The sequence below is a fragment of the Aulostomus chinensis genome, chromosome 9 (genome assembly GCF_037954235.1).
Source record: "Aulostomus chinensis isolate RoL2024-O1b breed Wild chromosome 9, RoL_Achi_v1.0, whole genome shotgun sequence".
NCBI classification, from domain to species: domain Eukaryota; kingdom Metazoa; phylum Chordata; class Actinopteri; order Syngnathiformes; family Aulostomidae; genus Aulostomus; species Aulostomus chinensis.
Window position 1 is genome coordinate 20,310,440 of NC_141328.1, and position 24,924 is coordinate 20,335,363.

General features: G+C 44.0%; 1 protein-coding gene across 4 annotated transcripts in view; it reads right to left on the minus strand.

The window, feature by feature from the left end:
- The window catches only part of agrn (agrin), a 250,892-nt gene that overhangs the window by 144,839 nt on the left and 81,129 nt on the right, over positions 1–24,924 (minus strand). For 3 of the 4 annotated variants that reach the window (XM_086214149.1, XM_086214151.1, XM_086214148.1), the window contains one exon: positions 6,209–6,247. In XM_086214149.1, coding sequence (XP_086070275.1) covers positions 6,209–6,247 — 39 coding nt within the window. Of the gene's footprint in view, positions 1–6,208; positions 6,248–12,200; positions 14,341–24,924 lie in introns of those variants that run through there. The other variant, XM_086214150.1, reaches the window with a different exon arrangement.

Here is a 24,924-nt window from a genome sequence, read left to right on the forward strand (position 1 = left end):
GTTTATTCTCCAAGTCAAAAAGTTTATGCCACTCTGTGTGAATGGGCGATTATGCAGCAGCTGCAACTGTATCTGTTCACATGAGTGAACTATTGACCAATGTAAGGAAAATCAGTAGATCCACAACTTACATTATGTATACTCTGTATAGCTGCCCTGAGGAAATGTGTAAATCCTATTTTAGACTTGTTGACAACTTGGTAAACAACATAATGTGTCTTTATCGTCCATTTTGCCTCTGGCTAGCAGTGTCACTGTAGCAACACAATATGCTGTCTCCCTACACTGCATTCATATTCTCTATGTTTCTATTATTTACATGAGAGGGAAATAGTCCAACAGAAACATTTAAACAATAGTGACTTACCACCTTAATTCTTTTTTTTTTGGTCTCTTCTGCCCTGTTTTGCTCTGTGCTGTCATAAATCTTATTAGGGCTCAGTAAGAAGCCAGCCAACAGCATGCGTACACACAGACCAAAGCAGTAACTGATGAATTCCCTCATTTTGCATGGTGTGTGTGTGTGTGTTGTGCAAAAGACTTGCTGCGCATAAACGGTGTCGCTGACCTCCAATCAGGTCATGTGTGAGGGTGTTGTAACTGAACTTCTAGGTCTAGGAGTCAAATGAAAGGTGATGACGACAACACATGTAGGCAAAGAGCTACCTGCTGGGAGCGTGTGTGTGTGAGAGTGTGTGAAATGGTAGGGAAGAATTCCTACCAGCTGCATATGGAGGAGCCATACAACCCTTGAATCATGAATAGATTGTTTACCAGGATGAAAGACATCAGTCTCCACCTGGACTCACTGGACAGGTCAACATCCAATATGGTTACCATGGAAACGCTCACTTAGTGAAAGTAACTAGTGTGTTTGTGTGTGTGTGGCTCGAGTTGGAAGCTTCAGAATGGAAAGTTTCTAGATAAAACACACAGCAGGGGACCACAAATAGCAAACAGGAACACACACCAATATTTCCACGGCACATGGGCGGATTTGAATAGAAGCTGAAGAGTAAAATCAGATGCAAGAGGTTCTGTAGAAAGAGTGTGTGCGCGCGCGTGCGCGCGCGTGTGTGTGTGTGTGTGTACGCGTGCGTTTTCCACATCCTGAGGTTCTGCTGCTCTGTAAACAATGTTTCTGGCTGAGTGAAGAAAAACAAGAAGCAAGGGGTGAAATGTTCAAGAGAGATTAAGTGTACTGTACAAGCGTGCGTGCGTGCGTGCGTGTGTGTGTGTAATTGACAGAAGGAAAACAACTGCACTGCAAGCCTCGTCGACAAGTAAGGCGTGCACATACAGTATCTGGTGGATAAAACGTTTGTATTTTCATCGTGGAGCAGAAACGTACCTTTAACTTCCACAGCTTCATTAAGGAAAACACTGGCTGTGAAGCAAGACTTGGCTAATAGTCAGATATCACAGCATAAAATTATCCAGTAACACACTGACATGGCAAGCAACTTATTTTACTCCAATTAACAACCTGACATTGAAATTTGACGAGCTGGTTATACTTCCCAGCATGGTTATGTTCTGACATCACCACCCAACAATTAAATTAGAGTCTGCCCATCACCGCTCAAAGTGGAACGACAGGTCTCGATTTAAAACAACTCGCTGCAGCATTAATGAGAAGGAGTGACACAGTCTTTCACTGGCACTGAATGGTGCATGCCGCCATCAACGTGTGGAAAACACGGAGAGCTCATTTAAAGTGACATTAGACCAATTCTGCATGCTAATTATTTCCAATATATGAGGAAAAGCTGGTAAAAGGAGGCTCTCGCTTTTCCCCCTGCATTGCCACACAGGGTGATAACAGCGCAGACATGCAGCCAGAAACTCGTAATTAGCTCACATGGATCTGTGCTTTTGATGGGGTCCTGCTTATCCTGCTAATGTCATTCCTTCTATTTCATTTCTCAGCATACTGGCATTTGTATTATTTTCTATGGTATCGAGGTTTTGTTAGATCTTCCATGCGGTCTAGGGGGGTCAGCTACACAAAGTTTTGGATGAATTTGCAGTGCGACTAATGAGGCAGAGTTGCCTGTCATCACTGTGGAGGTAAATTCATGAGGGAATTTATGAGGTTGTCATTAAAAAAGGGGGGGGGGGGGAGCACATGATTTTTGTGATGATTTGCATGCAATTTTGTGGCTTGCTTTTTACCATTTATCTGCAAAAAGAGGTAATTTAAAAAACTGAACTGAGGCTGATGTGGGTTGCAATACTCCAGGATCAGACATCACACCTCTTCTCTGAAAACAGAGGCACCGAATCAGATGTGGCTATCATCAAGCATGCTGGCTGGCAGCTTCCACTGATAGCTCAGTGTGCTGTCCATTCACATCAAAGATCTGCTGATCTTTACAAGGTCCAAGGTCCTGAAATAACCTGCATCAACTGGGGTTTCTCCACAGCCAGGGGACATATCAAAGCAAACCAGCACTGCTAACTGTGTCAACAATTACTGGGAAACCAAAAGCAAACAGCACTGCACTTTCCAGCCGGACGATTCAGCTCTCTCGTTTCTAGTATTCTTTTTTAAAAGGTCCTGCTCTAACCTGTCCTGGCAGATCAACAGCAACTAAGCTGAAGCGAGCTGAGGAGGACTCACGCTCAACTTGTCATAAACGAATGGCCAGACGTCGGGGCTTGGTGGGACCTTGCTCATTCATATAACGTTGACCTTTTGTTTTCACACACTTACCGAGTCCACATACATGGAGCAGACGGTCTACTCCGACCGAGAGTTCAGCTGCTCAGTTTTGAAAGCTCTGTGTACTTTCAAAGGGCAATAAACTTTTCCTTGATAAAGTCAAGGCTGTCCGCTTTGCTCTTCCCCACCAGCCTGCACAATAGCGAGCTAACAAGCTGTTCACTTTAAAAAGCCGGACAACACTTGTGTGAAATGCTATTCCTGGAGAGGCAACTTTACAGCCTACCTTTGATATCTTGATGTGAAACATTCTCAGCCAACCGCCCCCCCCCCCCCCCCCCACACACACACACACACATACACACACATATCCTGGCTTAAAGATGAGGTAGATATTTTGCCTTTGTTGTGTGAAATCTATGATGTGAAAAGATTTAATTAAGATAGGCAGAGGAATCATAATTAATTCTGCCTCTCTCCGACTCAGGCTTACTGTCAGGAACACGGGGAAAGGCTCAACCAGAATAAATTACAGAAACCAGCCAGTGTGTATGTTAATGTGTGTATGCCCCCACCATATGAGGGGTTAATGGGTGCTGAGTGCTTAGTTACTGTATTCTCCCAAACCTGACAAAGAGTTATGTCAGTTCTTCAGTGAGATGTATGTTCTCAAAGTGCAAGTGAGCCCCCGGGCGCTTTTTTTGCAGGCGTGCCGCTGTCTTAGATGGAATCACATTTCAGTCCAGAGGTTTATTTTGTCTGTCAGTGAGGAGCAACCTCTGGGGAGCACTGTCAGTGACAAATGTGAAATTGAAGGATTCAAGGAGAAGGAGTTGCTGCAAGGCAGGTTGTTCTAGCGACAGCTGCAGTCACAAGATACCCCAGAACCGTCGGAGGCCTGTTTTACTTTATACTTTGTGCTGGATCTTGTTTGGACCCAGTGCTTTGTCACCTGAGGTTGGAATATGAAATGAAGGACACCTTCAGGGAACCATCTTCACATAAGTCTCCTCCTCCTCCATTGTTAGAGTTGGCTACTGTTCACATTTGAAAGGATATACCAACAGTTCACTCAAATTTGGTCCGCCTGCGCTTTGTGTGCTGTGTCCTTTACCCAGCCAGTGACCCCACCCGCCAGTGAAACTATCAATGGTTCCTGCTATGACAACATTTAAAACATGTAAGGCTTCATCTCTTTCAGGCTTTTGGAGACAAAGTTTGAACGTGAAGAGAACATCATCCCAGAAATACATGTCATCAGATACAAAACTGACTTGCACTGACTGCCTAAAATGACTGCTGCCCTCTTCGTTTACCCATCATTCATGGACACACTCGTTCTGTGTTTTCTCTAAATTTGGACCTATGGAGTCCAAGAGTGTCCCTTAAATAAAGTCCAATACTAATCCATTACACAGCAAATTATCTGAGCTTTCTGGCTTTGGCCAAACAGCCAACAACTGTCTTATTAGGAGGTGATTGGAAATAAAGAACGTGGCCTGAGCCAAAGAACTGCTGCTTTGAGCTTTTAAAGAAAGGACCTAATCAAAGGCCGCTTTGTGACTTTTGTCAGTTTCTTTGACTGGTGGTTATAGGTCAGTCATTGGGGAGGATTTGTCAGCTATTTGCGGGTGGTGCACAACATAAACATCTGAGAGATTTGCTTATTTTTCTCCAAAGACCAGAGATTCTCTAATTTGCAGAACAAATTCCTTTGCTTTCTACAGATTCTCCTCGTGCTAATAAGGAGGTCCAATCAACGGCGGTTCAGAGACAAACTAGGCTGTTTAAAAATGCAGACTCCTTGGTATCCTGCCTGTGATTTCCTGTAATTAAGGACTGGGGAGCGGCATGTCCTTGGTGAGGACAAATTCAGTAGATCTGCGCTCTCTGAAGCAGATTTGACTAATGGCATTGCAATATTAGCCCTCTGCTGCTTGAGAGCATCTTCTAAATCACCCCTCCACCAATACTAAACCTCCAAAAAGCGGCCTACTGTCGTATTTGGGCCAGCTCTAATTGTCTCACTAATCTCTCCGCATTAAATGACCCAGAGAAACTGCGTCCCACAGGACAGGCTTACTCCGCTGATTGGAGACTTTGCTTTTTGTTTTGCTTGGGATATTAAAAAAGCATAGGCTGCTGATGGAAAGCCTACAGAACTATTGGAAATGTAATTAAGGGCTAGCAGCAGCTTTTAAACGGTTGACTAGTGCGGAAACAAACTGTGCCCCTCAGACAGCAAAAAAAAATACATGTGAAATGAGTGGCTCGATCGATAAACGGGCGTCATTTCTTTTGTGGGGGAGAATTCAATGGAAGACAGAAATGGGCTGCTTCATCGCCTGCATACCGTTTCTCATTTTCCCAGGAGAGAGGGAAATTTTCTGGTAGTATTTGCAACAAAAACAGACAAGCAGAGACCTTTCTGTGAGATATAATCATTTGTCAAGTCAATTCCATTTGTCATTAAAACTAAAACAAACAGCTGCAGAGCAATTGAATCCCCAGTGTTTTGTGTTATGAGGCACAAAAGGGAATAAAAACACCTCTCTTTGCGCTATCTCAACACCTAAAGTTAAAAACCATTTATTGATGTGTTTCTAATTACTGTCCCCCCACGTAACGTTCACCCTCTTTAGACATTTTTCCATGCTTTCACTCAGTGTTTCTTTTCTAACGGTTTGGACTACATGTTCAAGCAATTGAGCAATTATCAGCAGCAGATCCAGTCGGGTCAAACTGTATCCGTTTGTCCCCAGCATCAACCGACTGCACGGCTGGGATCATTAGAGACATTTTCTCCACCCATTCTCTCCGTCCAAACCTCTGCCTTTGTAGCCTACACACAAGCAGGATGACATAATCCCCGTCAGAAGTAGTCGGAGTCTATCCCTGACTGTCTGTCATAGCAGCAACCATAAAAAACAAAAAGACAAAAACAAGCCTATGAAACACCAACTCATTCTGCTGCCTCTGATGAATATTCATGATCGCAGCTTGAAAACCAGCTGTTTTTGCTCCAATTAAGGCTCACCGAGATCCATGTTCTTTTCAAATACATTGTTGTTGTTTTTAAATTAACCGCTCCTGTTACCAGGCTAGAAAAAACAAAACAAGCAGAGATTTATGTGATGATGAGAACATGTGAAGCAAGTTGATGGTGCTGGCCTGTGTCCCCTAGCAGCCTAAAGGAAAGTGGAATACTCTGCTAGAGGGGGGTTATTATACTATTAGACACTATCAGAAGGAAGTGAATGCTGCTGTGGTTACAGGTATTGAACATCAGCCCAAACTAGTCGTGCAGCGCAGATCAAATCAAGCCATCAAAAGATCCTGCTCACATCAAAGCCCTGAGCAGACCTGGACACGTGCCTGACATATCAACTGGGTAGAAACAAAAATCAGGGCAGCCAAATCTGGCACACGTGGCCGCACACATCAAAGAAAGGAATCGGCCGTCCAAGGTCATTATTCCAAGATAGCCCCCCACCCCCTAAACACGGGTGGTCAAAGGGCAGTGAGAAACCACAGAGGACTTACCGTCAGGAGGCTGGGCCGGTGTGAAGTGAGGAGGTTTGTCTGAAAGAGATAAAAGAGACACAGAGTGAAATAGGTGTTTAGTTTTTGGGGAGACTGGGAGGCTCCCCATGGGTAAAGGCCAGGTAATTGAGTTGTTTCAAAACATAGACACACATTCTGAATCAGTAAGTGGGTGCTGCAGGAACCCAGCTGAGCTCATTGTCAGGAGAACATTCCGAGAATAGTGGTGTCATCACTGTTTTCTCAGTCTTGGTCTCAACAACAAAACACCTTGCGTCATCTTTGAAATTTGGAGGGAGAATTGAGAACAAGAGGAGGGGATCTGTTATATACCACACACACCCCCACCTCCAACATCCCTAGTTATCTGATGCAGAATGAACAAGGAGGCCAGAAACAACATGTACGAGTCGCCACGGGTCAAATTAAACCCATCATCAATCTCAGCTACACACCTGCAAAGTTGCATAGCTTGAGACAAATACGGGCCCTTTGCCGGTGGGAAGCCCCCGTACTTCCTGTGTTTGGACCGCATCCATCTTTTTTGCCTTCATTTTGAACTCAGCTAGACATCTGCAAAGTTTTGTGACCGCATCTCTCATAATTGTGACGCTATCGTGGAGACCACAAACAGACAGACTTGCCAAAAAGCTCAAAATCGCCTCAGTGCGCATGGTGCACAAGAGGGAGGAGAAGACCCAAACAGATGGGAACTTTTCACATGCCATTACGCCTGCGCCTACATGACATCAAGCCACTCTTCTGGTCAACACCCAGCAGAAGATGATGACATAAGGCTCTTAAGGTTTGTGGGAACCATAAAACAGGACCCGTAGAGTTAAAATGACAGAGTGTCGAGTAACACTCAGGAGACAGATCTGCTGAAACCAAATTCCTTTTCACAGCTGGATACTAGAAAATGAGTACAAAGCTGACCAGACGATGTAGAAGGATAGTCTATGACGCGGAGGTGGATGAAGATTATATTGTTAAGCTAAGACGAAGGGGATACTGGTAGCGGTAAAGCAAAAACCAAGAACCTAATGTTTATTCCCATTGTCAATTCTTTTGATGACTGATTTTTTTCTAATTCAACTATTTGTTGTTAGTAAAAACGCAATTTCCCAACATGAAAAAGTCTGATGATTATTTGATGCTTTGTTTTAATAATTCTAACCTCCACCTAGGATATCATGTTTTTATTAACAAGATTCCACAAAAACTATAAGGCTGAATTTGATCAAACTGGGTGGAAGGGTGTAGCAGGGGCCAAGACAGAACCTGGTAAATTGTGGGTCATAGCGTATGTTTAACATATTGAAAAATGGCATCTTTTCTATATTTTGGCTGAGTTCACCTTGTCTGAGGTATGTGCTCTAGTGCCCTCTAGTGAACATCAAGGATCAGGTTGAATAACTTCCAGTTACTTCGGCAATTCAAAGAGAACATAGCTAAACATACTTCTTACAGAGTAGTGTTTGCCAGTCATTAAATAAAAAAAGTATGGATATTGTTATTTGTGCATAGCGGACAACTCCACCAGATGGAAAACCAGGAACACACGTTGTTTTCCTCAGTGATGCACTGATGATGGCGCATATGAAGAGCGGAACCAAACCAACACCTGCAGTTTTGCAGTCCACTCAGATGCCGGATTCATGGGCCAGTAAGTTGTCAGACTGGCTGACATGTCCACACACACATTACACAAAAAAAAAGGGGGGGGGGGGATTGCACAAAGCAATCTCTGCCTTGTCCCTGCATTGGGAAGGATAATGAGGAAGATAAAACACATCACATCAATTATCCCAGTTTTAGTGGGACTCCTTCAAGCACTGTGCCAAAGCTTTTCTCAGGACTTCTGCGATACCCATCAGCATCCCAGCTGAGTTTTAAATTTAGGCTCACTTAAAATTGCTTGTCAATAGCTGGGGCTTCAGGGGAGAAAGAGAGAGAAAAAAAGTGTGCGAAAGAGAAAAAATGAGGAGAGGGGAGGCGAGGCTGGAGCTAGAGGTGAATAATGAAGTGTCTGCTGAAGCGGTTTCCCAGTCAGTCATGATGGTAACTGATTTCCATCTGGGGGGGAGTTCAAGAAAACATAAGAACCGAGGGGAACAGATATACTGTAGATATATAGGGTCTGTAAATAGGCATACATACACAACAACTGACATCCACACAAGCTGTTCTTCCTCCCTCATGCTAACACACACTAATACAGACGTACTGTTGCACAACCAGAAACAGAAAGAGCCTGAAAGGGAAGGTGACATGAGTTGAGATGCAGAGAGAAGCGCGGGGGGGGGACTCCACATTCCCGAAACAGAAAGGACAAGATAAGGTCCTTCCATAAACATATCAGCCTTTTCCATCTCACTTTTTCACATTGCGGAGCCAACACGAGTGCCTGTGCCTATGTGAATGTCACAACATGGCCATCACTCACCCATATCTTCAGCAAATCAATACGTGTCTGACGGTGACATTTAGCCATGTGCAGGGAGGCGTGTGTGTAAGTATCCGTGTATGTGTGTCGCCCTCCCCTCTGGCGTAACTGATTTATAGTTATAAAGAATGATAAAGTGTATGTGTGTGAGTGTGTGTGTGAGTGTGAGTGTGTGTTGGCTCAGCTGAGGGGGGAAATTTGGGGGAATTACAAACTCTGAGTATGTGCCTTATGCCTCATTAGAGGGGGCACAACCCCAGACGTCAGGTCGATGGGGGCCAGTGTGTCCAATCAAAGGCAAAAGACGTGTCCCCAGTTTGTAAAATGCTGAGTGATTAAGGTTTGGGAAGTAGCAGTTTGAGTAAAGCTGGGGGGGTGTGAGAATCATGGAGTTTACAGCCCAAAGTTCGTCTTCATAGGGTGCACGTAGGAACATCTGTGTAACAGGCTATTTGTTGTGACCATGCAGACCTGTCCACTCACAAGGGCACCAACTGACATATTTATTATGGACTGAATATACACAGTCTGGACTGAATTTAATCTAAACCCAGCAGCACATCAGTCATTCGGAGACAGATAAAGCTAAACATCTCCAAAGCTAAAGCCAAATTTATGCTTCTGTGGAAACTGAGAATACACAGACGCAGAGGCCATTAGAGGCGATAGCAGGGGTCACAGACCGGGCTTGCAGCCATGTCGCGCACATCTTGCGACAAGGTTCACAGAGGTCACAGAGGTTTGACTGGGCTACAGAGCATGTGGGCGGGATTTCCAATCAAACACATCACTACTTTTTTTGGAAACATGCAGGCATTGCAAGCATGGAAGTGCGGATCAATTAGAGGAGTTGCAAGCAGGGCAAGTCCAAAAAAATACAGACAACAGTATGACGTTCGAAAGACCACAAAAAGTTGATGTGTCATTCAACTTATTCAATAGCAGATGCACTTAACAATTGTCTCTCCATCTCCTCAAAGGCCGTCTTAGCAGCCATGGCGTTGCTTCTTATTTAATCAAATAACATCTGACTTACAGCCAAAGAGCAATATTTTCCTTAGAAATGCGCAAGTATTTGGTACCATTTCACGTCATACACAAGCAGGAAATTCACACGCTCTGCCCCATTGGCCGTTTCACCATGAATGACTAGGGCACGCATGATAAGCCCAGGGGCCAGAATATAACAGCCCTTCATGTCTGCTGTTTAAACTGAAACCATACATCATCAGATCTGATCCCAATAGATCAGGAATGTGTGAGGGGTTTTTTTCATTCATGTTTCTGTGCTGTGAGAATCATATGACCTTCTGTCGCCATCGACCGGCTTGAATGCTGATGCAGGAGAAACTGTGAAAACGTTTAAAACGACAGTCAGTGAAGGCGTTCCCGGTACATACCGAGCTGCTGTGCACACACCTCGACGGTGACGGAAAGTTTAAAGTACAGAAAGTATCAATCGGGCCCCGAGTCTCCAGGAAATTAATGAAAGTCTATAAATAACCTCAAAGTGACTAAACGCTTGTGTGAATGTGTGTGTGGGTGTCATCCAATACGAGCACAACCAAAATTGCAAAATATGAGGTTGCATGACTCCTTTTAAACTCCTCCACCACCCACTGATACATATACACACACACACACACACGTCGGTCGTCACAGCCAGCACTATCACTATCCCATCCAGCTGTCCTTGTGGCCACATGGTGAGGCCTCTTGGCAGCATAATAGAGCCTCTTTGACTTCATCAATTTCTTTTGCAAAGACTTCTTTTTCATGCTGGTCTTGTGAGAGGGGAGGGTGAGCAGGATCGGACAGTCTGTGTTAAATCTAAGATACTGTGCATGGCTGAAATTGATCCAGTTAAAAATGACAAGATAACAAATGACCCATCCTCTCAGTCACCCACAACTGCCAGTTAGAATGAGAGAGAACGACTGACAAAGATCATGAATTCAAAGAGGGTAAGATATCTAGAGGTAGGGGCCCTTGTACAAGAGCCAGCAGAGATAATAGAGAGAACAGATTTACATGGAAAAATCTGACGGAAAAACAATGGTAATTACTCTTCAAATAAATCTACATGGGAATATGTCAGCGTGACAAGCGTGCATAGGTCTTGTATTGTTAATAGATGCAGTGTTTCACCTTTAATACAGTTGAAACCGACAGGACACTCTGAAATAGACTTGTTTAAGACTGTAAGACGGCGTGCAGACAATGAATGACTTAGTGTTGAAGAATCAGTCAACCTCATCTATTTCTCCATAAATGGCTCTTGTGGCTTTATGGCTCCGACTAACTTTGCACTTGTCTGCCCCATGACAGAGATTTAGGGATCACTCAAGGAAGTGGGAGTTTGACTCTTCCGAGTTCCAGGCTGTTTTTTTTTTTTTTGCCGCCTGCATCTTTGTACATGTTTCAATCGCAAAGAAATAGAGCTTTTTGGGGGGGGGGGGGGGGGGGTATACTCGGGACAGGCGATGTTAATCGTGAAATGATGCATTCTGCAGCAGCTTCTACTGCAACATAAATTCTAAGCATACCTTAACAGTGACAACTAAATGTCTACTGAGGGAAGCAGTGTTTGCTGCAACACAGTTTCTTGTGTTCCATTTTCTGTCCATCACCATCACCTCATGAGTCTGCTAAAGAGCTAAAGGGTCAATGAGGAGGCTGCTGTTGAAACGGTTCACGCCACCAGGTGAGTGGCTGCAGCAGAAAGGTCTCATACATCCATACAGTCATGGACACATTCTGTATAATTGCCAATTCCACACGTTTACTCTCTGTTTACTCCATGTGACTCAGAAACAGGCAGTCGAAGATTAATGTGGAAATGATGTTGGTATAGACAGCTGAAAGGAGGTTTGCATGATACATGCTGTTTTGTATAAATTACTGGATTCTCTATTTTTTAATTAAAAAAAAAACAGCTGGTGGATTAGCATGACCCATAAAGCCACCATGACATTATTAGCTGCAGATTCTGCAAATGTATTGGCACCAGTATTGAAGACATCATAGGGAGAAACTGAAGACTTTTTCTCTGAGCAGCTGTTGGAATTTTTCTTTCAGAAAATATTTTACCATGATGGCCCATCGTCAGCTTAGAAACAGACAAGTTCTCCACTGTGTCTTCTACTCTGAATATACAGTAAGGCAGTACTTGCTGTGTGGAAGCATGGGGATGGGAGGGGCTCAGGTTTTTCAAGCCAAAAGACACGTATCATATGCTAAAAGCATTTAATCGCCGGTTTAATACTCCATGCAGCAGTTCAAAGTAAATGCCAAGGCTTTGGAGAGGAGACACGCTTCAGAAGCCTGCGACTCAGATTGAAGTAAAGTGTCTGTGACATATCTGTCCTGATGTCACTTCCTCAGGTGGAGATAATGAAAAAACAGGTGGGCTCAGTTTTGTGGAGGGGGTTTGTTTTAGGAAGGACATTTAAAGAATAAGCAGGTAAAGACACAGGCAGGTGTGTGATTTATGAGGTGCGAGTAAAATGCATGTGTGAGATGTGTGTTTCTGCTCAGTTGACCTACAATTGTTGAGGAAGAGGAGCACAGCAAATCCCAGCGTTGATGTGGCCAGCAGGATCAGGCAGATGTTGCAGGGGATCATGAAGTAGCGCACCACCAGAGATACTTTGTGCTGATACCTGCGGTCTCGCTCTGGCGGCGTTGGTGAGGGATAGTGGCACCCGCTCATGGTCCACTCCAGTGACCCCCTTCCCTCCAGGGTGGAGGAGGCGATGGGTCGAGGAGGGCGGCGAGAGGCGCCCAAAGACCCGTTGGAAAAAATGATGGCGGTGGGGTAAGGACACAGAATGAAGAAAAAAATAAAGAGAAGCGCAACGTTTCAGCTGCAGTTCCAGCTGTGTACCGTGGCAGGAACCCAGTGACTGTTATTGGCAGAGAATTGCAGAGGCAAGCTTTTAGTGGTTTCCAAGCAACACATTTTTAAGAATAATAAGATCCATTTGAGAAAATAGGACTACAGAGGAATGAGGATGATGGACTCCTAGAGCCCCCCACCTGTCCATACTACCTCCATTCTGCTATGACCCACAGGAGAAACTGCTGAGTGTTTGTTGTGAAAGTGGTTGTTCTATGTGTGTGGATTTAAGTGGCTGATAATGTGTTTGTAAATGTGTGTTAGTATGTGTGTGAGGGGCCTGAGCGTCATGGAACAGGATGTTTTGGATAGTCAGATATCCACATGGATAGTTCCACAGCTGAGCGACTGTAAATCCACTCCAGAAATCCTCTCCGTCCTGGTGAACCTGCCCGGTAATTAGACGGACGTGAGAGGGGTCCGGGGATACCGGCTCCTTAAGCACCACCTTGTCAAAAGCCTTTACAAACCACGCCACGGTCTGGTGCTCACCAACCACATGTGTCACAAGTATTTCCGCAAGAAGTGACAGCCAAGCATCTTTTTTCAGCTTCCCTGTGGCTGCTGCCTGCCGGGTCCTGGAGAATTAGCTGCTCTCATGAGCGGTGATTTGTTCCTCTAACTCCACACAGCTGCTTCTTTGTATCCAGTGGACTGCCGAGAGCTCCGGTCACAGTGAAGAGATATACAACCACTGCACGTAAGATCCCTCCAAACCTGACACCATCACCAGAGCAACTCGTATCTGCTGTAGCTGATTAGCAGCACGGCTGGAAAGCAGCTGGCTGCCTCCAGCGCAGACGTACGTTCCCGGGATCACCAGGATGCTTTGTTTTTGCCTCTGTTTCTCTCCTTGCTGCCTGCCACATCTGAAGAAGTGATGAAAAGGGGGGTAAAAGTTGCGGAGCACAATCCCAATCCCACTCGACCTGTCAGCGCACCGACGTCTTCTCCCCCACGCAGCTACGGATGAGCAGGAAAACACAGGCACACTCTGAATGAAACAACTCGAGAGAAGCCGGTATGCGAGTCCGTGTGTGTGTGCGCGTGCATGTGTGTGTGTGTGTGTGTGTGTGTGTGTGTGTGTGTGTGTGTGTGTGTGTGTGTGTGTGTGTGTGTGTGTGTGTGTGAGAGAGAGAGAGATCAGAAATCAACCAAGTAGACAGAGGCAATGATTTGTGGGGTGTTCTTCACTCATGTCAGCACTGGGACAGAGAATCACAACCAAATGATGAGAGAAAAAGGTTCTCATTGCGTCCTGATCCTTGCAAGCCTCCAGCTGATTTAGCTCCGTCTAGATTCTCCTTTCAGGAAATAACTCTGTTTGTCGTCTCTTTTATATATGCTTCCACAAGCATCCAATCCCTTTTTCACTGGGCTGTCTTAGTCCAGAGGCGCTCCCAGTGTCTTGGCCACAAGGATTTATGCTCCAGCTTTTCGTCCGAGGGGATCCTAACAGTCACTGGCAGCCAAAACAACAAATTAGGCTCCGCGTATTCATGGCGTGCTTAATCCCCAGGCAGCAGGTAGTGGTCCCAGTGTCAGCGCACTCAGCCAGCTGAAGCAAGGAGGAGTGAGTCAATGAGAGAAGTCAGCGCATAGACGCAGCAACAGAGAGAGAGAGAGAGAAAGAGAGGGAGAGGGAAGTATATGAGAGGGAGGAGGAGTGTTGGCAAAGGAGGAAGCAGCCCCCAACACTTTGGTCCACCTTATCAGTTCTGTCTTGAGAAGACAACAGCAGTGTGTTTCTGCTTTCCCAAATACACTCTCCTCCTGAGCGCTCCTCTCTCAGCCCTTAGCCAGCGGAACGGATGAGCGCATAATGAGAGAGCAAGAGAGAGCGAGAGAGAGAGAGCAAGACAGAGCGAGAGAGAGAGAGAGAGAAAGAGAGAGCGAGAGAGAGGAGGGGGACTGGATGAGGGGTCGTCTTTAACAAAAGCAGAGGAGAGGAGGGGTTGGAGTTGGGTGAGGGATTGGGGGAAAAAAGAAAATGAGTGAGAATAAAGGCTTTGGGGAATAGTGCTGGAGTCCCGTCAGTGAAGGGGGGGGGGCAGTAACAACAGTATAGCAGCAAAACAAAAGAGGGCCATGGTCTTGGGAGATGTCAACCAACTCCTCCATTTGTTTATAGCCTAATCAAAAGAAAGTCTCTTCCACAGAAGCTGGAGAATTTCCACAAAGATTTAATGAGGCAAACTGAGAGAAAATAGGCCTGTGCAAGGAGGGAGAGAACAAAACTTAAATACATTAAAGTCAATCATGGATGGAGTCTCTCCAAACAGCCTGACCCAGTTGTTTTTGACCGATGTGCACAACCAGTGCAAGGACACGCCTCATATTCGTTCCACACAAACAGGCCAATGTTCACTTAATTAAAAATCCCATTTCGAGTCTTTTTTCCTCTGACTCACTTCTGGCAGCGAGGAATCTATTCCTGTTTCTAGAAGAGCTAAAGATGATGGGCAAAATAAAAACAATAGTCAGCTGATCTGGCAATTGCTCTGAGTGGAAGCATTTGCATCGATTTCATAGCATGTCTTTTTTTTTTTGAAAGCGTCTCATTCTTGCTCCTCTAATGTGATAATGAGGTCATGCTATGTTTTAGAATCGCAATCTACTTAGAATCAACTCGACGACAGAAGGCAGCAGATGTAAGGCGGTATCTATCATCAATTATTTATGTTTTTCACTCTCTCTATCTGTGTCTCCATCTCTGCTTCCATCTTCATCTCTGCCGTTCCCTACACCCCCCGTGCTTTACACAAGGGCGTGCACGCATGCACACACACACACACACACACACACACACACACACACACACACACACACACAGTGGCAATGATGCACACATTGTCTGCATCCAAAGAGGAATTGCATGAGTGCACACGCAATTGTCTTCTATGTCCAACAGAAACTAACACATACACATCAAAATGGCTCCTTCTGTCTTTTTGTCTGTTTTTCCGCTTACGAGCTTACACTATTTGGGCACACACTTGCACCACAGGGCACACACACACAAACACGCACACAGGTAGGTGATCTTTATCTCACTTCCACCCCCAAAGTAATTTGTCTCTTTGGACGGAGTGTTCATTCTCCGGCTCTGTGGGGAGACTCTAATAGGAGGGGACCTGGGTTTTAAGACAGCCTGCCAAGGATCAAGAGTTCACCGCCCCATCAGCAGCAGCACCACCCACACCGAGGTGCCTCCACCCTCACTCCAGACAATCCACATCAGCTCTCTCATTGCGGAACAAAACCTGATTGATGGACTGACTCAAAACAAAAAGGAAACAGCTGTGGTCTCTATGTGTTGCCTCCTTCTCTCTCCTTCCTTCACTTTTATTTACAACTCTGTCTTTATTGTCCTGCTTGTCGTCTCAATAAGAGGAAAGTTTGGGTGCCTTTAGGGGTTAAAACAATTACAGTGCGCCGGCTTGTGCAACAGCTCTACATCCCCACTTGTAAGTGCACCAGCTGCTCCCAACAGAGGGCGGCAGGGAGTCAGTAACCCAAATGAAATCTTCCGTTGACATCAAAGCTTGGCTGCTTTGATCCATTTTTAATGCCACAAGTATCACACAAGGTTAACATCTCTCTCATGAAGCCTTTGAAATGGCAATTTCCATTAAGGAGCCAAAGAGCTGCACTCCTGTTTAATGGTGTGGCAGGAGTGTAAGCTGACTTGTGTGTGCACATACACACATGTGCTGCACTGTTAAAGCACAGGATAAGAAATTTGTCGAGTCCAATAACTGATTGGCAATGACGCTTCAATCATGTGTGTGTGTGTGTGTGTGTGTGTGTGTGTCTCTCTCTTCTGGCTGGTCTGTGTTGATCTAATTGATCTAACAGAAAACACTCGACTGTGCTGCATGATAATTTCTCCTGTAGAAGGCCAGAAGGATTAGAGGTAGTAACGAGTGTGTGTATGTGTGTGTGTTACGCCTGTCGTGAGCTGGGACTTTTTTTCCACATGTTGTAATATAACTAATATAGCTACCAATAAATCAATAATAAACAATATACATCCATTACTATTGTACTTCATGTGGTGCGTGTGCGTTTGTGTTGAAGCACTATAAACGTGTTAGTAATTAAACACCTGGGTTCATCTATGATGTAACAGAACTAGATAAATTTATCCAACTTGTTTTATTTCAAATATTCAAAACTACACATAAATTCTCACCGTATGTCGTATAAATTTAATTAAAGTAAGTTTTCCTTGTGGCCAAGCAAAATGAGTCAATATCAGCAGAACTTGCTTGGTGATATCTTGCAGGCAGGCTTCAAAGCCCTAAATATCAAATTTGCATGGGGAACATTTTAACTGAGCTGCTGATTCAGAGCTTAACTTGTCAGAGATGTAAAGGTGACCAAAGACCCGAGGGTTGAATTTCACAGAAAATTGACTTTTTTTCTCCCTCCCCTCCAGGTTCAGATCTAGTAAAAGTCGCGTGAGAATGTCACTCAACTAGTTATGGTGAGATGCAGAACGGTTCCTAAATGTACCGAATTTTTTTTCAAAAATTAATTGCAGTTGTTGCTTATTTTTGATGTCAACATCCTTCTGACCTGTGAGACGCAACAATGCTGGTTTTCCCATAGAGTTGTAGAAAATGTTTTGTTAATAATTCACAATTTCATAATTATCCACCTAGATGAGCTCAGGAGCCACATGTTCTGTAAATAAAACGCTGTGTTCTATCTGGAGTGTTTCTATCAAATTTCACTGAGCTTTATTGTAGAAAATGAACATTTGACGAATGCCTGTGCGTCATTGTGGAGCAACAAAAAGCACTAAGAAATGCCCCGTTGTTTTAAAATAAATCTCACTTGGAAAAAAGTAATCACTCCTGGAAACTTACTCATGTAAATGAAATGCCAATATTCATGCACCTTTTAGCTGTGATTTGACACTTTTGAAAATTCAAGATGTACTTGGAAGTTTGGTCTGTTTGTGGTTTCATCCGTTTGTAAGTCTTATGGGCGTGATTTGTCATATAAGCCACTACAAGTTACTACCATGTCTTTGCATGTACTTTTGTGTTTACTTCATGTGTCACAGGGCTCCATCCGACCTCTGTTCCACTGGTGACCTGACAACGTCATCATCACATTAACAGAGCCAGTACATACACAGTAGCTCCTGAAACGGCTGAGAGAAGATTTCTCTAACAATGATCTCCTGCTGTGTGTTTGTTTGTTTGCTGCCCCACACAACAGCAGAGGAGTGACACTATTTATGAATACATTGCACGGCCACAAACTCTGCTGCCAGAGACATTTGGTCAACATCTGATGACCATGTCAAATTCTTCATGTGCGCTGAGCCGTGCAGTCAGGCTCATAGAGGGGAACCCAGTCTCCTCGCCTGGCGCTGGGATGCCAGCAGGTGGGTGAATTGTCTCGCTACGGCATTCACTACAATCATCATAAGTCAGCAACACTATCCAGCAGCAGTTTCCCAGACTTCCTAGTCACCAGACTTTCACAGTGCCCAGCACTCACCCAGCAATGGGAAGGCTGGGGCCTCTAGCAGCTGTGCGTAGCTAACAGTATTAACCTATGCTGAACTGGGACACAACATTCATTCATTCATATGAAAAAATACTCAAACACTGTGGGGGACAAACTCAAAAGAGAATTCAGCATTAAACTACTAGAGAAAAACTGACAACATCTTAAGCCGAGACAGCTCACAGTTTGTCTTCAGCTCACGAGTTTGTCTTCTCGTCTGTCTTAAAATGTGTTGCTGTCAAACTAATTTCACTGAAACCCCCTCAGCGCTGTTCAGCTTCTGGGTTACGCATCACAGCAAGACCTCGGGAACATGCGCAGGCGGCCCACTGACGCGTTCACATAGCAGAGTCATTTGTGTCCCAACCACATTATGTGGGCATGTTAAGCACGTTAGACGTTGAAAGGAACAATGTCGGTCACATGACCGTTTTTACATGTCACTTACAGTCCAGTAAGACTAAGAAGTAATTTGACATTTTCATAACATCTTTAAATATACTGACTGACTTTTATCCTCTGTTTCACCTGTTATCAAAAGATTATCAAAGCAAATATACGGTCCAAAAGGAGAAATAGCTCCATGAGTTTAGAATTGGAGTGTCATCATTTTGCATTCGTTTTTTTTTTTTAGCAGTGTGTTCGTACTCCTTGTTGGAGCTGCTTAAGCTGTGCGTTTTAGGTTGAAGAGAAGTTCTCCCTCTTGCGGCGTTGAGAGTAATTCACTCAGGATGCCTGCACAGCATCCAACATCTAGTTAACAAGCTTGTTAGCATGCTTGTTAGCATAGCTCTGCTGTTCCGTGTGGACTACATAAAAATAAACCATAAGTCCTGTGTTTCAAGTGTTTGTGAAAAGGCACTGTTGGAAATGTGATGTGATTGTGCAAAGCTGCCCAGGTTTCATGTTTACATCAAAGCCCGTCAAGGTTAAAGATAAAATGAAGCAGCGTGTTCTTACACATACTGAATAAGCACCTCTTCTTTTCTCAAACGTCCAGTGTAACCAGTGTTTTAGTGTGTTTATTGCATTTCCTCATTGGCATCTCTAATTTGGCACTGTACTTTATCAGCCATAACTATCTGTACATGGTTAAATACATAATTCCTACGTCGATGTTGATTATTACTGAGCGTGAAGGCCACATGAGTTACTTTTATACTCAACAACTCACTCAGTGACCTCTTGTGCCCTACATGGTATTTGAGTTTTTCCTTTCTTTTGTCGTCCTTGTACCTCGAGGGCCAAAGAGAGCAGTTTTGTACTGTGAAATGCAGTACGATAGAACAGAAATGTCCCAAACAATCTGAGCTGATAGGCAAGTGTTGCACTTTTTGTCATCTCACATGCAAACACACGGTGGTTTCTCTCGTGAGCAGTCATTTTACAGAAGCACTGACAAGAATCAACTTCGTGTTGTTTTACAGTCATGACAAACTTGCGTTTGAGTAAATGCTGCTTACGTGCAGCATTGATGTAAGTGTGAATGAGAGATCCCACGCTGGGTGGCCCCCACACAATGTGACACATCACACAGTGTCTTGGGTATACAAGGACACTGAACGTCATGAAATGTTGCCCACAGATCAACAGACCAAATCCATCCTGAAATATGCTGTTGGGCTACTGAATATCAGCAGTGACTCCAGCTGATGCTGTTAAGCTATTCAGCCACGATTCTCAACTCAATATGATCCACCTGTCAACACTCAACTCTTTAGCCTCTTCTTCCTACTATAGCCCACGTTGCAATCACCTGCTTTTTCTGGCTCCACTGAGCCAACCCTTAGCCCGGGGCTTGATCCAGGACCTGTCCACGGCTGGACATTCAGAGGATGATCTTCCTCACCTCGGGGCTCATCTGGAGTGAAACAGTGGTGCTAGCCTGAGGGCAGCTCTTCTTAGGTCTGCTGCCCACTGACCCAACTTCCTTTTCCTCTAAATGAAGAGGAACTTATTCAGGAATAGTAACTCTTTATTAGCCGGCTGAGATTTTCTAGCCAGCCCCTCCTCCTGCACATCAACACCCACAACAATAATGATTACAGGATGTAATATCCTCTGTGCTTCACTGACTTGCCCTGTTTACTCAGAGCTTCAACGCCAACATTTTCCCCCTAATAGCCATGTGGGAAATTATTCTAATATTGGTCTGGACAGGAAAATAATGAGAGGAAAAGAGAAAAATGACAAAAAGACTGACAGAGGGGGGGGGGGGGTGAGGCAGCTGCATGCAGAGCTAGTGGAGAGTGACACCTCTCTGTGTGACTGGCATATGGAGCCAATTGTGGCAGCAGCTCAGGAGGACGAGGAGCAGGACTCAGAGGTGTGGTCGGCTCTGACAGCCTCCACAGAGGAAGAGTGAGGCTGACGTGGCTGAAGGATGATGCAGATGTCCATCTCTGGCCAAGTTAGCCATCTGTCATAGGGAAGTAGCCAAGAGGCTGCAAAGAAAGCAGCAAGAAACTTGTGATGACCAGTTGTTCTAACTTAAATAATGGGAGCTGCTGTTTCCAAATGGCCGATTCCCAACAGCTTGTTTGTTTGTTTGTATGTTAACAAATCTGACCTCAATCTCTATAAACTAATCTCTATAAACAGATTCTGCATTTTAATATAGAATCTGTAGACAAGATGTCTGAATGGGGAAGCTTCTGTTTTTTTGAGTAGCTTCAAGCAAACATGTTTGAGTGGGCCTCGTTCACATCTGCGTAAAAAGTCCCCGTGGAGTGCAAAAGAGACAGAATACATTGGCCGAAATAGAAGGATGGAAAAATGGCTGCAGTCTGATGATTTACCAAAGCTACTGTAGCAGACCGAAACTGTTAGCTGAGAGTAAACGGTCTCTTTTTGAATTGAACTGCTCGTATCTGTTGTCTTTTGCTTCCATGCAAAAGTCTCCAGCTGACGGTAAACAATGAGCAGAGGATGTTAGAAGGATGTCTTGGACTGTGTATCTGCTGGCTACACTGGAACACCAAAATACTGGCCCCTGTTCCCAGAGGCTAAGTGGTCAGACACAGCTGACAGGTTCTGGGATTGAACCTGAGCAGCCATCTGGTCAAACCCAGAGTATATCTAAAAGCTGAAGAGGGAACAGTATCTAACAACATGAAAGCCAAGACCCTGAAACAACTGAAGCGAACAGAAAATGACAAGTTTTCACTTATTTTAACAACTAAAATTAGATTTTTGTTATTATAGAGAAAGCAAAGAACCAAAACACAAATAATGGGTACAGGGATTGAAGTCAAGCTCATGCTAGAGACATCAGGTTTAATGTGAACTGTGAGCATACTTGGACCACTGGAGTGTTGGTTTTTGCTCCAAGCAGCCAATATTAGTTTTCCTTTCTTGAGCATGTAGGTGTGTTAACTTTGTCTGTGTGACAGCTCCAATTCGGATCAAAAAGGCTTTGAACGAAGAAGGTCCTCACTTTTAGCTTCATCCATTTTTGTCTTTGAATTCTCCTACAACTTTCTCTGGATTTCACCATTTGTTTAACACGGACAAGGCACTTAGAAATGCTTTTGGTTTCTGGTATTGCGATACCAAACCATGAGGATTTAAGGAGGAGGTGGTAAATGCAAGGACAATAGTGCAGAAGCTGTCATTATCACCATACAGTAAGTCAACAAAAATATGCTGTGGAGGGGAATGTCATTTCAAAAGCTAACAATGCTAAGGCCACAGGGATTCACTGCTTCCCACAGATGAGGAATGATGCCAAGTGAAAAACTCTTTATGCATATAAAAGGTTTCTGTTCTTTAATGAATGGCGTGTCTGGCAGAGAACACCGTCATTATGCTTGTTGACTTGAACTAGAAATGGTCTATTCTAGACTGCAGCTCCATAAAAAGCCTTATGTTCCACTGTACAGTAAATCCCTTGTGTTCTACACCAATAATACTGCTTTTTCACAGTGCACAATTACTGCAGCCTTTACCTTTGTCTAACTATGGCATGGCAGATCAACATGCATAGCATAAACAGGCTGTATATAAGCACATTTACCTGATCGGCTTTCTCCCATCAAAGCTGTCAGTGACAAGCTATTATACAGAGGGACCATTTCATTTGCATTTACAGTACTGAACACATTCTCCTCCCATTCAATTCTTTTCCTTTTCTCTCTGCCCGTCACTGGCTGCTGGCTGCCCGTCCAGCTGGATCTTCTCTGATAGAGGGCAGAGAGGGAATATTAATTGGCCAGCAATACGCTCTTGTTGAGATGCAGCCTATAAGTGAAACAGCTATAAATTATTTATATGCCTAATCAGACGGCATGTGCTCAAGTTATTCTTTCAAACAAGACAGCTTCTGTGCTCTCCCCCTGTTTTATCTCCTAGTAAATAATCCCAGTTCCTTTTGATAAGAGTGCAGTCTGACAAGACTGTATGCTGGAAGTAGAAGGCTAATGAAAATATGGTGCCACAATGACGAAATAACTGTTCTCTGGCGGCAATCACAGACAGGGAAATGAATGGCCTGCTTAGCACCACATATTAAAATGCATCGGGTGTTTGGATGGCTTTTTCTGAAAGTGCAAAAGCAGATAAAGTTCAGGTGTAAACGCACACCAGGCACATAGAGTACTAGCGACCAGGTGTGAACGGAATGAGCCTCATCCATCATGTATGCATGCAGGGATTATATCACAGCTGTAAATGTGTCCAACCAGGAGCTGCAGACAAACCGGTGACAGATTCAAAGGTGGAGACCAGTTAAAGGAACAAGACGACTTTTGGGGGGAAATGGGCTTATTGCCGTGGAACATTCGGACCTTGGGTTGTTAACAAATGGTTCTGTTTTGCGGACAAAAATTACAATGGGGCTGTTGAGGTGCTGTGTCAGATGACTGCGCCCAGCCAAGAAAGTAGTTTTGTAAATGTGTCTGACTTTAAAATAAGGACATCTGCTAATTTTAAGGACATTTTTTACAGTGAACTTAAACACAGCCCAAAGACCATTTGAGAAAAGTGTTTAATGACTTTTGAGATGTTTACTCCCTCGCCCCACTGCTGGCGTTCACTGCAGCTAAGCCAGCCAACAGTCAGCCGTCCGGTGGTCCACACCTCTGTAATGCATGATCTATTTTCTTGTTTGGCTCTGAAAATAAAGGATGATAATAAACATATACTTGACCTTTATTCAAGTGAAATAACAGAACACTGAACAACAACAACAATCCATTAGATCTGAAACGTAACCCCTTCTCAACTGGACAAGAAAACCACTAACAATCACTTACATGTTAATTTTGAAATACTTGTACATAATAATCAGTCTAGAGGAGGATTGCAGAGGCAACACAGTCACAATCAAAGGCAGCCGATGTAACATGGGCTACATGACAGAGTTAAGGAAAATACTGCAGTAGAAAACACAAAAGATTGAGGGCTATGAATGACAACATTCAACTGTTATCTCTTCTTAATAAGCCCAGTGTAGCAGGACAAAGACAAGAATGAATGTCCAAGTAGACGTATTAAATTAAAAGTGAATTGAGCCTGGACTCATGAGGTTTATGTTTCCCTGGGGGAGCAGCAGGAGACCCAAGACATCAATCACTGTACAGTTTGTCGGAGCGAAGGCATGCTGCCTTAAATATCTGGTCGGATTTGATGTGCAAACTGACTAGCAGCTAATTATATTCACAGGCAATGCACTTTGCCTTGCAGAGGTTTTCTTTTCTCAAACCATACTTTGTGGCATGTTTGCATTGAGAATACCCTTGCAGACATGTACTGTAGTCTTTATAACAAAGGGTTACCACCCAGAAATGTGTTTTTGTCCAAATTAGTCTGTTATATTCTGAGCTAAAGAGTCAGCAGGGTCACCTCAGTCATAGGTGGTTTACAGTCAGATGAAAACATGACAGTAAAGCTGGAGTGGTCTGACTCCTCAGCTAGCTGACAGGCAACAATATACCGTCCTATATGAGTCTGACACTGGCTGTCTGTCAACCCCCAGGCTTCACAGTAGCTGCTTCTTTACTTGCCACACAATGCTGTGAGCCGCTAGAAAACTCAAACACATTTGCAGGCAATAGCAATGATGATTCTGCATTCATACGCAAGGAATTAAAATATAGACGTAGAGATGCAGGTCTAAATGCCACAAGGTGCTGCAGGGTTAAAATAAATGGACTACTCAGACATCTGCATGCAAAAAGACAAGGCAGTAGAAAATGAATGCATATTAGTTGTTCTTTTTAATAAAGTTAGAGAACAGAAAAAACAGTCTGCAAAGCAATCTGCTATAGTCAGCTTCTAGTATTTTACTTATATTTCCTGAGCTCGTCTTTATCAGCTCCGTATGATAGGTTGTTTGCTTCTCTTGCAGAGACCGCAATTAGTTGCTAACCTCTGCTTCACACTTCTCCAACATGTCCTTGTGCGTGGAGTTTTATTAGATCCAACTCCTGGTCCTATCCACTAGCCCTGCTTGACCTTTGACCTCCTTCTTTAAGGAGACAAGAGAAAAGTGAATTTCTCCACACAGATCAATATAGTCGAATTTCTGTCCAGTGCTGTCACGGCACAAAGACCTCAATCTTCCTTGGTGACTAGTGATGACATGGGTGAAAGAGGGTGCATTTTTCAAGAGTACAATTCACTTCAATTCCATTTGTTTAGAAGCATTTGTATATTGTTGGTCAAGATCAGAGATATATCAGTCCCAGCATGTAGATGCCTTCATCATAGAGCCGCCTACTCTATCAATGCCTAATATTATGGAAAAAAAATTCTGTGCAAAATATCAAATGCAAGAAAATCAATATATGTTACTTAAGCATGTCTGTAACTAAGAATGAAAAGAGACCCATAAAAAGGCAAAAAGCC